This window comes from Salvelinus namaycush, chromosome 12 (genome assembly GCF_016432855.1).
Source record: "Salvelinus namaycush isolate Seneca chromosome 12, SaNama_1.0, whole genome shotgun sequence".
Classification (NCBI taxonomy): domain Eukaryota; kingdom Metazoa; phylum Chordata; class Actinopteri; order Salmoniformes; family Salmonidae; genus Salvelinus; species Salvelinus namaycush.
This window is the reverse complement of record NC_052318.1, coordinates 31,923,324-31,937,188: the sequence shown is the minus strand read 5'-3', so window position 1 is coordinate 31,937,188 and position 13,865 is coordinate 31,923,324. Positions and strand designations below refer to the sequence as shown.

The following is a 13,865-nucleotide window of genomic DNA, read 5'->3' as shown; positions in this document are numbered from 1 at the left end:
ACCCCAACACATGTTCATATCTTCATTGGTACCAATCAAATGCATTACAGTTAAAAATGACTTTGACTACCATCAACGATTTCTGTATGCTAACCAGCTTATACAAATAGCAGTTAGCATTTATCAGTCACTTCTTCTAAACCTGAAAAGGTTTGCAACGAAAACAGCCAAATATATCAAAATCGGACTTAAGTAACAACATTGTGGGTCTGTTACAATACATCAATCATGACAGATTTGACGAATATCCACTTAGTTATATCAGATTTGTTGAATGTGCACCAATCTGGTCAATGGAACATCTGCATTACCACATCTATGCTTGCCTACCATAACTCATTATATGACAAGAGCAATGGAGAAACAGATGCATTGTGCATAAATGTCCATCAAATAAAAATCCCACTGACAAGAATTGCAAGAATACTGTAAACTGTACGTAAAAATATTTACATTATGTTTCACATGATAAGATTCAAAGCATTATATCTTATTGGAGTTGTATAAATGTAAGGCACTTGCTTACTGAATCTATAATGATCCTTTTCTTTGAAAGCATAAATTCACCATTTTATATTGTTTACAAAGGCCAAGAAAGCATTTTAAAAAACAAAGAAAAATATATGGTATATACATGTTTTCTAAAAACAACCAACACCTGAAGAGTATTGGCTTAGTGGGAGTTTGGTTTTCTAATGCTGTCTTTGGTCTGATTGCTTTGGTCTGGTGGCTCGAGTCGACAAGGTGAAAATTCTGTCAATGTGCCCTTGAGAAAGGCACCCAAATTTGCTCCAGGGACGCCATACTACGATGGCTGAGCCTGTAAAACAACATTTCACTGCACCTAATCGGTGGATGTGACAATAAAATTCTAATATAAAAAAACGTCTAGAGATCTAGGATCAGTTTATAGCAGCTTACCCTCCCCATGTCCTAACCTTAAGCATAAGAGAGATGGACAAAGATCTGACCCTGTATCAGTGGAAAGGGGACCCCTCAGACTGGTTCCAGAGAATGACACGCTATGTTACCATGGCTCAGATACAGCACTGGCAGTTTGGGAGCAGTAATAGTGTAGAGATATTTAAACACTCCTCATTGGCCAACGGGAGGAGAGAGAGAAACAGGTCCTCCCATGGACAAAATAGAGGACACAAAGTAAGAGATGGACTCTCACTGAGAAAGATGCCCACGGAGCGCTTCTCATCTCTGTAGTCTTCTTCATGATTCTCTAGAGAATTAGATTGATACATTTTTCTTCTCTGTCTACCCAGCTTGCAATTCAGTTCAATTATCTTTCTCTCTCAGTCCTCTCTCATGTTGGCATCCTCTGCAGTTCTTTGGAGGCGGTGTTGTTGTCTGGACTCTTTACTCCGTTCACCACAGTGTATCTCTGTCCCGCCTGCTGGCCTTGTTGTCCTGCCCTATGTCTCAGGATGAGGAGAGAGAGCAGGAAGCAGATGAACGCTCCGCAAACAAACAACACCTGCAGTCCCAGGAACCTGGCCATTAAAGAGATGGAAACTGTAAATATCATACATCCAAGATATTATGAATACTCTATAACAAACCTGCGTCAAAATACATACTGTATGTCAAATACTTAAAAAAAATGAAGCTGTGGCTGATTTAGGTTGCCTGGTAAATTGGTCCCAAAAGTGCAATGGAATGGTCCCAAAAGTGCAAACTCTAAGTATGGCTGATATGGCTGACATGGAGGCATGAGTCATTGTGCAGGTGGAGGGTATATCTGCTGGTGCTTGCCTCTGTCTGAAGAGGTCCATGTTGTAGTAGTGACATGATGTGTTCCTCCCACACTTCTTCCCCCAGAGGATACAGGTGGTGTCTATGGCAATGCCGTACAGGACTGGGGCAGGCAGGAATGCTGGAGACACACACATACACCAATTACAAATACACATCCATGTGAACACGCACACACAGACATGCATGCACACACGCACGTGCACACACATACACAATTGGCTGAGAGGCTGTGAGATGATTCTTCTGAGTGGCAGTGTTGATATGTGTCATTATCCCTGTAGAGATGTGTTTTCTGAGTGTACATGGTCCTGCTTCACGTCACCTAACAGGACAGCCAGAGAGGAATTTCGGGGATGGATTTTTGAAAAGGCATTTTTTCCAAGACGTTTTCTGTTCAAACCGTGGATGTCGAGCAGAAAGGTTGATCACTGTGAAAGTGAATCACTGTGCATTGGTCGTTTATCTACATTTCTTGGAATCCCGGCCAAAGATGTGATAGTGTGGCTGTCTGTGAAATGTTGATATAACTCACCCAGCATTCTGAAGAGCATGTACTGAACTCCCACAGCAAAAGACTTATCCTCTGTTCTCACTGTCCTGCAGGGGAGATAGAGGGAGAGAGCGAGAGAGAAGGAAAAAGTGAAGAAGAGGGTAAAGGGGATGAAGAGGAAAAGGATGGGAGCGGGTCAACATCAGTCACAGTAACCGTGCCAGTTCTGGCGTGAAGAAGTTACTGACCAGCTGGATGGAGTTTGCGTTTAGTTCAGAGTGAAACAGAACAGCTGAACGGATGCAGTAAATTATGTCAGACGTATCACACACACACACACACACTATATATATGTATATATCAATATGCAAAAACTACCCCCATCCACTTTATCTTGAAATCTTTGTTGTTGCATGTGCAGTTGCTGTCTGATAAATGAGAGTGACAGTGTGTGAAGAGTTGGTTAAACATCTATAGGTCATGTTTAGCGGACTGTCTAAGTGTTACCCAGTGAGGAAGCGGAAAGCTCTGTTCTTTATTCCCTTATTATGTTTGCTATCATCCCCACAGGCCCAATCATGCTGATCATAGACCAACCAACAGACACACACAGTGCGGACGTGTGTATGGTTTGTGTGTGTGTGTGTGTGTGTGTGTGTGGTTTGGGTCGGCTCAAACATGCTGAAACGAAGGAGGAATGCGTTTGAACCACCTGAGCCATCATGACGGATGATAATGTTATGATACAGTGGCAACTACTGCCTCAGGGCTAAGCAATAGAACTAGTGTCTGTGTCCCTGCAATAATAACTAAGGGAGTGCGTGAGAGAACTCAGATACCTCAGGCTTTACCATGCGGACACGACTGCACATGACTCTCTCTCTTTCTCTGTACGTAGGTGATTAGTGTGTGTGTTCATATGTGTGTGTGTGTGTGTGTGTGTGTGTGTGTGTGTGTGTGTGTGTGTGTGTGTGTGTGTGTGTGTGTGTGTGTGTGTGTGTGTGTGTGTGCTGTACCTCAGTATCATCATGTATGATGGCGTCTGTGAGAAGGATGCGATGAAGCAGGTGAGGGCAGAGAGAACCATAAAGGGCAAGAGGAGGTGTTCACAGTTGCTACCGCATGTCCCCGGCAACGCATGGGACCCGTTGATGCAGCCACAGTTTGTGTAGTTCTGTCAGAGAAAGAGTCACATGACATTAACCACCAGCCAATCACCATTGCATCTGGCAGTAACTGTTGACATAGTAGGTGTGAATGAGAATCACTCATCTCACAAAATAAAAGTACATTATCAAGAAACTGGCTTGATAGTCTCTCTGGCTTCAAGGCAAGGGAATATTCTTCTCCCGAGATTTGTATGGTGGTGGAGTGTGTGTGAGTATTCTAAATAATACTGAGTCTGGCTGGTAACCCTGTTTTCCATTGAGTAGACATCTGGCAGTAAAGCAGAAGTGAGGCCCCTTTAGAGCTCTGTATGTCTGACATGTCTACTTCCTGGAAATTTCTTCATGTTTCTTCATGTTTCTGCATGTTATGTGATTTAGTTTTCTCTCTGTGTTCTTTTTAACCTCAATATGATTGGCCTGGGAAAGTTAGGATTCAGCCTATTCATGAACAGGCAGGTGTAGTGGTTTACCAGGACTTTGATGGTGTTGTTGTCCTGTACTTTGGTCATGCAGCCTGCATGACAGGGTGATATGAACTCCACCCCGTCTGAGCCACACACCGGGTTAAAAGTCTCGGTCGGACAGGAGCACCCAGCTTTACACCCCAAGGAACCATTCTGTCTGAGAACAGAGGAAGAAGAAAGAGGAATGGTACCTGGTGGAGTTCACAATGGCAACTTAAGGCTTCAGTGCTGTTTTAAGGAGAGGTGATGGTAACCTACGTGGTGGGGTAGACGCCAGTGACACTCTGTGTGGAGCAGCCGAGGAGGAGGAGAGGCAGAGCGGTGAGCATACACATCAAGATGGCTGCCGTGCACATGAGGGCGGAGCCTCTAGTAGACATACTCAGCCTCCTCATCAGAGCCCCACCTAGCACGATGCCCAGCACCGCTAGAGGGATACTCACCCCACCTACAGGCACACAGAGGTTTCGCCTAAAATGACATACCCAAATCTAACTGCCTGTAGCTCAGGCCCTGAAGCAAGGATATGCATATTCTTGGTACCATTTGAAAGGAAACGCTTTGTAGTTTGTGGAAATGTGAAAGGAATGTAGGATAATATAACACAACAGATCTGGTAAAAGATAATACAAAGAAAAAACCAACCATTCTTTTGTATTTTTTTTTAACCATCATCTTTGAAATGCAAGAGAAAAGCCATAATGTATTATTCCAGCTCAGGTACAATTTAGATTTTGGCCACTAGATGGCATCAGTGTATGAGGATCGTTTAAGATTGATCCAATGAACCATTGCATTTCTGTAACAAAATGTTGTATCAAGACTGCCCAAATGTGCCTAATTTGTTTATTAATAAAGCATAACAGTCACTCCGATATAAGTTGTGAAAACATTCTAAGGTTGTGTTTTTTGCAGTCGCCCTGCACATCTCAGAAGTTAGATCTCAGAAGACAACATGGTTCTGGAGACATGAGCTCTGTGCTGCCTGCCTTTGAAAAAGAACCTGGAACGCAACCAGTGTTTCCCCTTACATAGGCAGGGTGGTTCCCCTCAGCCTAGCTCTGTTAACCCCCTCCTAATAATAGTTGGCCTTATTTTGTAGTCTTGTAAAATGTTGATATTGGCAGCTTCAGGTGCAAACGCTGGAGATTCTGCACCCTGCCAAAGAACTAAAACACTGGGGTAAAGGGAAAGTTAATCCCATCCAGATTTGACCCTGCTATAAACAGTAGTGGGCGGCAGGGGTTTGATTGCCTGTGCTCTGAGTCTTTGTCTTCTGGAATGATTACCTCCAGTTGCTCAATAGCAGTGTTTCTGTGGTAGAATTCCATGCTCTCTGTGCTATTCATAGACCCCTGGAGAGTTGGAGCATACTCTATTATTAATCTCAGCTAGTATTAAGTGTGTATATAATGTGATATTACCCATATTTCTTATTCCCATCAGACCCGAGTTAAATACACATGCCAAATACTTGAGTTTTGCAGATTTGATTTTAAAGTAATAACTCTCCATTGAGTGGAATTTTAATTTGGTCCATTGGTTCTATTTTTTCTTTATTAGACAAACCCTAACCGTAATCTAAATCAAGATGTTTCACAGAGATAACGAATAATGTCTCTCACCGATCATCATGTTGGAGAAGGAGGCAGTCTGGGTGAACTGGCGCTCTATGAACTTGGCCATAAAGGTGGCGAGGCCGGCTACCATCGCTGCCAGGTGGACCTGTGCCAGCACCACCAAAAGGTAGATGGGGTTCCGCAGGGTCCGCAGGGCGATACGAGGGAAACCTGGGAGAAAGAGGGGGAGGGAGGGGAGGGAGGGAGAGAGGGGCTAATGGCTAATGACCTCACTGCTTAAGACAATATTTACCACGGGGGTTGCAACAATAGAGGAAGAGAGAGGACACAATGTGACCACTTCTACTTTTTATATACTATCAGTATGTATATCAGTGACTGTCACCCTTAATGCCCTGTAGTCACCCATAGACACAGTGAAGAGAAACGGAAAGAAAACAGACGGATGTGGTTTTATAAAAGTGTCTCACTTTTGAGAAACTGTGTGAGGGTGAGTTCCTGGACGGGGTCTGGCAGTGGTTTCTTTTCCTCTTCTGCTCTGGGCTCTGTGACATCGCCTCCATTTTCCTAACCAGGGGAGAGAAAGAACCACACCGCAATTATGCGCTGTACCTGTATTACAACAGATTAGAGTTTGATCACGGCACAGCAAACATGTAATCCTGTCATTATTGCATTAACTCTCTAATAGCCTTTGTCAGGTCTAGGGAACATGATGTGGGAAAGAGAGAGTTTTGCCTACAAGATTGCTGATTGCGAAATGGTAACATTTAAAGTGTATGTAACAGTGCAGTGCACTCAAGTTACACGCCAAGCTTCAGAGCTTTTAAAGCCTTGGCCAGCATTCAAGAGACTGTGTGTGTGTGTTTGTGTGTGTGTGCGGCTATGCTATGCTATTGAGCAAGACCTGGCACAATGATTCTTCTTTGTGCCAGATGACTGATGAGCGAAACATGAACCAAAGACTCAACCTCTTTTGAAACATTCCCTTACAGAATGATAGATATCAGCCAGGACCTTATTCAACAAGGTCAAACCTCATCACTCTTTCTCTGAACCAAATTTTTCTATAAGAGAAGATTGTTCAACTTTCATTACATTTTCTAAGTTAATGCTTAATAAGACATAAAATCAATCAATCACAAATATATATCATGACTGTGACAACGTGTCAGCTTGTATCCCATACTACACCTCTTTGGGCATCTGCCGGGGGAAGAAGAGGTAGGGCAGGGAGGTGAGGAAGAGGAAGGAGGCTGCCACCAAGAAGCCTAGCCACCAGGCTCCCACCCAGCGAGGGTCTCCTCGCTCCAGACCTATCTGATCTGCAGATAGAAGAAAGACATGTTACTGTATTAGTGGCTAAGTAAAGTATTCAAAAATAATAAAATAACAATATTCAATCAACTATTCAATGAAATAACCAATGCAATCAAAGGTACTGTATGTTTTGAAGTGCACCCTGAGAACACTTCCTGGTTTAAAACGTTATAACCTTTTGACAAAATGTTGATATTAGGAAAGAAAGTAAATTTTTTTCCTTGGCATTTTTCAACAGAACATTGAATCTCTTTCTAACTTACAGCAGCTTCCAGGAAGAAGTCATATTCTTTTCCACTGTGAGAAACTCCACATTCATTCTGAATGACTAAAGTGAAAGACTGAGTGAATGAGGTCATACCAGATGTTCAGAGAGACCGAGATTCCAGTTAAGAACAAATTTTCCTCCAAAAAGGGAATAAGCTAATTTCTATCACAGAAATTCGTCTGATATCATGCACTTTTCTACAGAAGTAAATAACTATAGATATGCACCACACACGCCATACACACATGCACACACACGCACACACACATACATACTTCAGCAGGCATTTGAACAGTTTGAACATGTCCCCAATCACTAACGATGCTCTCACACCTTGATAAATGAGATGCATCAAACTGAAAGAACGAGTTCAATTACATGAAACTGGAAAGACAGGACACTGGTCCATGACCATGACTGGGGTAAATCCAGTTTCTGAGGTGTCTGAAGCTTGCAGGGAAAGCTGTGGTTCACACAGAATGAGGTGGATTGGAAAAGTCCTTGATGAAAATCTGCTCCAGAGCGCTCAGGTCCTTATGACTGGGGCGAAGGTTCACCTTCGAATAGGACAACGACCGTAAGCACACAGCCAAGACAACACAGGAGGGACTTCGGGACGAGTCTCTGAATGTCCTTGAGCGGCCTAGCCAGACCTGAAAATAGCTGAAAATAGCTGCAGCAACGCTCCCCATCCAACCTGACAGAGCTTGAAAGGATCTGCAGAGAAGAATGAGAAATACCCCAAATACAGGTGTGCCAATCTTGTAGCGTCATACCAAAGAAGACTCAAGGCTGTAATCGCTGCCAAAGGTGCTTCAACAAAGTACTGAGTAAAGGGTCTGAATACTTATGTAAATGTGATATTTCAGCTTATTATTTTCAATACATTTGCAAAAAAATCGAAAAAAATGTTTTTGCTTTGTCATTATGGGGTATTGTGTGTAAATCTATGAGAAAAAAAGAACAATTTAATACATTCTGGAATGAGGCTGCAACGTAACAAAGTGTGGAAAAAGTCAAGGGGTCTGATTACTTTCCCGATGCACTGTAAATGTTTGCCTGTTAGAATTCACAGGAGTGGAGTAAAGATAAGATGGTCGTTATCATCGACATTATTCCAGCTAGTCTCCATTAAACTCTGTTTATTAAAACACAATCACTCAGAGTTTTATTTCGGCTTGTAAAGGAAACTACAAGAGGAGGACCTCCAGAATGTATCATAACCGGCCGTGATTGGGAGTCCCATAGGGCGGCGCACAATTGGTCCTGCATCATCGGCCGGTGTAGGCCGTCATTGTAAATAAGATTTTTTTCTTAACTGACTTGCCTAGTTAAATAAAGGTTAAATAATAAATGTAAAAAAATGATTGCATGCACCTTGAAGTTGACCTGTAGCACACCTTAACACCAACCTTTGGTACATAACCCACCCAATATTGTATTCTAACCCTAACCCTAGCTTCATGTCCACATCCCGGTTCAATCCTAACCCTAGCCTCAACCACAACCCTAACCCATATCAGCTCCAGATGAGACACTCCTGACATATTGTGAACATCTGAGGACCTCCTGGGAGTGTGTGTGTGTGTGTGTGTGTGTGTGTGAGAGAGAGAGTGTGAGTGAATGAGTCAGTGAGTGAATGAGTAAGAGACCTGGCACATTTGGTTCCTTGGAAGTTGTGGGAACATGTGTTTTTTGGTTTCAGATTGGTTCCGGGAACGAAGCCCTAAGTTTCCTGACCGGTAAAACTGAACGTTTTTTAAACATTCTGAGAACTAAAGCTGTTTTTAAGTTGTAGGGAGGTTTTCCTGGGAGGTTTTAAAGCTCTGAGAATGGAAATGATCGTATTTAAAGGTAAATACAGTTCCTTCAGAAAATATTCACAAACCTCGGCTTTTTCCTAATTTTGTTGTGTTACAGCCTACACACAATACCCCATAATGTCAAAGTGGAATTATGTTTTTAGAAATGTTTACAAATTCATTAAAAATTAAAAGCTTACATGTCTTGAGTCAATAAGTATTCAACCCCTTTGTTATGGCAAGCCTAAACAAGTTGAGGGTTAAACATCTACTTAACAAGTTAAGTAGCTTGGACTCACTCTGTGTGCAATTATAGTGTTTAACATTATTTTTGAATGACTGACTACCTCATCTCTGTATACCTCATACATTGCATTTACTCTGCAATACTAATCGAAACCACAGATTGAAAAGAAGGAAACCCGTACAAAATATTCCAAAACATGCATCCTGTTTGCAAACAGGATGCATGTTTTGGAATATTTTTTATTCTGTACAGGCGTCCTTCTTTTCACTCCGTAATTTAGGTTAGTATTGTGGAGTAACGACAATGTTGTTGATCCATCCTCAGTTTTTTCCTATCAGGGCCATTAAATTGTTTTAAAGTCACCATTGGCCTCATGGTGAAATCCATGAGCGGTTTCCTTCCTCTCCGGAAACTGAGTTAGAAAGGACGTCTGTATCTTTGTAGTGACTGGCTGTATTGATACGTCATCCAAAGTGTAATTAATAACTTCACCATGCTCTAAGGGATATTCAATGCTTGCTTTTTTTTACCAATAGGTGCCCTTCTACCTTCTTCGCGAGACATTGGTAAACCTCGCTGGTCTTTGTGGTTGAATCTGTGTTTGAAATTCTCTGCTCAACTAAGGGACCTTACAAATAATTGTATGTTTGGGGTATAGAGATGAGGTAGTCATTCAAAAATCATTCTGAAAAACACTATTATTGCATATTATTGCAAATATACATGTATAGAGTGAGTCCATGGAATTTATTTTGTGACTTGTAAAGCATATTTTTACTCCTGAACTTATTTAAGCTTGCTATATCTTTTGTTTAAGTTTTTTATTGAACCTTTATTTAACGAGGCAAGTCAGTTAAGAACAAATTATTATTTACAATGATGGCCTACCAAAAGGCAAAAGGCCTCCTGCGGGGGTGGGGGCTGGGATATTTTTTTTTTATATAGGACAAAACACACATCACGACAAGAGAGACACCACAACACTACATAAAGAGAGACCTAAGACAACAACATAGGATGGCAGCAACACATGACAACACAGCATGGTAGCAACACAACATGCAACAACATGGTAGCAAAACAGCATGGCAGCAGCACAACATGATAGCAGCACAAAACATGGTTCAAACATGATTGGGCACAGACAACAGCACAAAGGGCAAGAAGGTAGACAATAATACATCACGCGAATCAGCCACAACTGTCAGTAAGAGTGTCCATGATTGAGTCATTGAATGAAGAGACGGAGATAAAACTGTCCAGTTTGACTGTTTTTTGCAGCTCGTTTCAGTCATACTGTATCAAAGTGGTTGAATACCTATTGACAAGACATTTTAGCTTTTCAATTTTAATTAATTTCAAGCAGAATTCCACTTTGACATTATGGGGTATCATATCTCAAATCTCAATTTAATCAATTTTAAATTCAGGCTATAACACAACAACATGTGGGAAAAAGTCAAGGGGTGTGAGTACTTTCTGAAGGCACTGTAGAACTTACAGAAAGTGTCACAGTATGATGCATTTTGTGTATGTGCTCACCTTTGGACATCTTGTCGATGTCGACATAAAAGCGCAACATGAAGGAGCCCATCATAAAGCCAAAAGCAGGACCAATAGACGTGACAGCCAGGAGGATGCCTGCAGGGGGGAACCACAGTCAGACATGTCACCCCTGTTGTGGGATCAATACAGTGACACGGAAAAGACTGCTTATCGTTTAGTTTCTCCCCAGATCATACTTCGAAGTTGATGAAAAGAAAATGAAAGACTGCCCATTGTTTGCTGATCTCAAGTATCATTTTATCATATAGATTGACATGACATGACACACACTTGACATGAAACAGCCTTGAGAGCAGCAAAACAATGATTGGATACAAAACATTCACTTTAGTTTCATTACTATTTTTCCACATCCTGCACCAGGGTTATGTGTGAAATTCCTAATCTAACTCCTTCTAATGTCCCTGCAAGTTCTCAGAATTGGAGGGGATTGAGTGGAGCCCAAAATTGCGGGAACGTTAGAGAAGAATGGTGCAACTCTCCATTTAAAAAAAACAACAGTGATACTATTGATTCCTAGTTAAAAACCTAAAAGACCTGCATCAGAATGTGTATTTCCTGTATTCCAAAAATTCCCTGTTTCCCAGTCACTCCCAGTGCTCATACCGAGGTAGAGAGGAGAGTTCCTCTTGCTGGCATAGTCATCAATGTAGGAGATTCCGAAGGGTTGGATGGGAACGCCGCCGATTCCCAGGAGTAGCTGTCCTAGGAGCAGGAGTGGGAATACTCCCTGCTGGGAGTGACTCTCTTGCTGAGTGCAGCTATGATTGGACAAGGTTGATTGGAAAGAGCTCTCTAATTGGCAGAGGCCAGAGTCGTCATCCTTGGATTCTATTGAACACAGGTAGAGGTAGGAAGGAGTTAAGAGTTAGGTGATGACTACTATTTTTGTTTTGAGATTCAAACAAATATATGTATGTACTGTATGTGTGTGTGTGTATGTGACTTACCGCTGATGTGGTCTGTGTACTGGTAGGGGCCACTGATGAAATGAGGCATGGCCATTATCAGAGCAGCCAGACTGACCACCAGTGCCCCTCCACCAATGAACCGTGGTCTGTGGACACGGCTACCAAAGAAACTAACAAACACTATCAGGACTATGTTCCCCACCTACACACACACATAAACACACACACACAGAATCATGAGCACAACACACTCACACAAACAAACACAACCATTAACACACTCATGTGCCCACTCTCACATGTAAACATTTAAAGTATACAATTTTTTCATATATAAATACAAATAATAATCTGAACCTATATGGATCTGGAATTTCTCAGTCAATCTTCCTGTTATCTTGATCAGCCCAAAATAGTGGTGGGATAGGGTCAGGGTTAGGTTTAGGCTTACCTCATTGAAGGATGCCAAGATGCCAGACTTCTGGCTAGAGAAGCCATAGCGTCTCTCTATGGTGGAGATGGAGCTCTTCAGATATCCAGACACCAACAGCTGGGCCAGCTGGAGCATGCCATGGCACAGCACAAATAACTAGAGGAGAGACAGGAGAGAGAGGATAGACAGGGAAGGGAGAGAGAGAGGAAAACCATGGTATATATTTGTTTATGGTTTCATCAGTATGCAGACAGACTGTAGATACATGAAGTGTATTAAAAATATTGTTCCCAGCTTACTCTAAGTAGTAAATAATATGATCTGATCAATGAACTACAGAGAGCTCAAATGTCTGATTTAAATATTCAGGAGAACTTCTTGTTCCCTACGGGGCACTACATCTAGTTGCACATTTGACACCTTTAAAGCTTCTTAGTGATCCCTTCCCGCTCAGATCCCAGTAACAGGATTGATTTGACAACATCCAGTGAAATTGCAGCGTGCCAAATTCAAGAACAGAAATACTCATAATAGAAATTCACAAAACATACATGTATAATACATCAAAATAAAGCTTAACTTCTTGTTAACCGAGCCGCAGTGTCAGATTTCAAAAAGGCTTTACAGTGAACGCAGACCATGCGATTATCTGAGGACAGCACCCCGCATACAAACACATGAAAGTAATATTTCAACCAGCCAGGTGCGACACAAAACTCAGAAATAACGATATAATTCATGCCTTACCTTTGAAGATCTTCTTCTGTTGGCACTCCCAAATGTCCCAGAAACATCACAAATGGTCCTTTTGTTCGATAAATGTCTTCTTTATATCTCCAAAATGTCAATTTATTTGGCACGTTCGATTCAGAAAATATACCGGTTCCAACTCGCCCAACATGACTACAAAGTATCTAATAAGTTACCTGTAAACTTGGTCCAAACATTTCAAACAACGTTCCTAATCCAAACTTAGGTATCGTAAAACATAAATAATCGATACAATTTAAGACGGGATAAACTGTGTTCACATGGAAAGAACAGGGCTACTTCTTCATTTCTCAAAGGATAAACATCATCCAATTTCTAAAGACTGTTGACATGTAAGTGGAAGCCATAGGAACTGCAACCAGATTCCTTAGCATAGAAAACTAATGGAAAACAGATTGACCTCAAATTTTTTCCCCCCTGGATGGATTGTGCTCGGGGTTTCGCCTGCCAAATCAGTTCTGTTATACTCACAGACATTATTCAAACAGTTTTATAAACTTCAGAGTGATTTCTATCCAAGTCAATTAATAATGTGCATATCCTAGCTTCTGGGCCTGAGTATCAGGCAGTTTACTTTGGGCATGCTTTTCATCCGGAGGTGAAAATACTGCCCCCTATCCCTAAGAAGTTTGTAAAGAAAGTATGTAATGCAACAAAACATATTGCTACAGTAGTCAAGAGGGTCTGGAGGCCTATGAGTAACTTTATGAGGATTTTCACAACCAGAGCAAAATCTTTTACATATAGTACCAGTCAAAGGTTTGGACACAGCTATTCATTCAAGGGTTTTTCTTTATTTTTACTATTTTCTACATTGTATAATAATAGTGAAGATATCAAAACTAGGAAATAACACATATGGAATCATGGAGTAACCAAAAAAGTGTTAAACAAATCAAAATATATTTTATATTTGTCAAAGTAGCCACCCTTTGCCTTGATGACAGCTTTGCACACTTAGCATTCTCTCAACCAGCTTGAGAGTTCCCACACGTACTGAGCGCTTGTTGGCTGCTTTTCCTTCACTCTGCAGTCAAAGTCATCCAAAACCATCTCAAATGGGTTGAGGTCGGGTGA

The 13,865-nt window shown here is 41.6% G+C and overlaps 1 protein-coding gene across 1 annotated transcript; it reads right to left on the bottom strand.

Moving 5' to 3' along the window:
• Window positions 1-1,315: 1,315 nt before the first annotated feature.
• Window positions 1,316-12,918, bottom strand: LOC120057478 (solute carrier organic anion transporter family member 2B1-like). The gene is made up of 14 exons (XM_039006085.1): window positions 12,898-12,918; window positions 12,036-12,173; window positions 11,624-11,786; window positions 11,280-11,504; window positions 10,650-10,748; window positions 6,665-6,795; window positions 5,941-6,037; window positions 5,516-5,680; window positions 4,149-4,338; window positions 3,897-4,047; window positions 3,274-3,431; window positions 2,300-2,364; window positions 1,765-1,885; window positions 1,316-1,502 (listed from the first exon to the last, which is right to left on the bottom strand). Exons 1-14 carry the CDS (start codon window positions 12,916-12,918, stop codon window positions 1,316-1,318), a joined length of 1,911 nt encoding a protein of 636 aa, XP_038862013.1.
• Between the last annotated feature and the right edge of the window lie 947 nt (window positions 12,919-13,865).

Excerpts from the sequence above, each read along its gene's own strand:
- LOC120057478 (XM_039006085.1), bottom strand. The coding sequence starts at position 12,918 with ATGTTGGGCGAGTTGGAACCG. Across the intron at positions 6,038-6,664 it reads CCCGGCAGATGCCCAAAGAG|GAAAATGGAGGCGATGTCAC; the intron begins GTGTAGTATGGG and ends TCCCCTGGTTAG. Across the intron at positions 1,503-1,764 it reads ATGGACCTCTTCAGACAGAG|GTTCCTGGGACTGCAGGTGT; the intron begins GCAAGCACCAGC and ends TTTAATGGCCAG.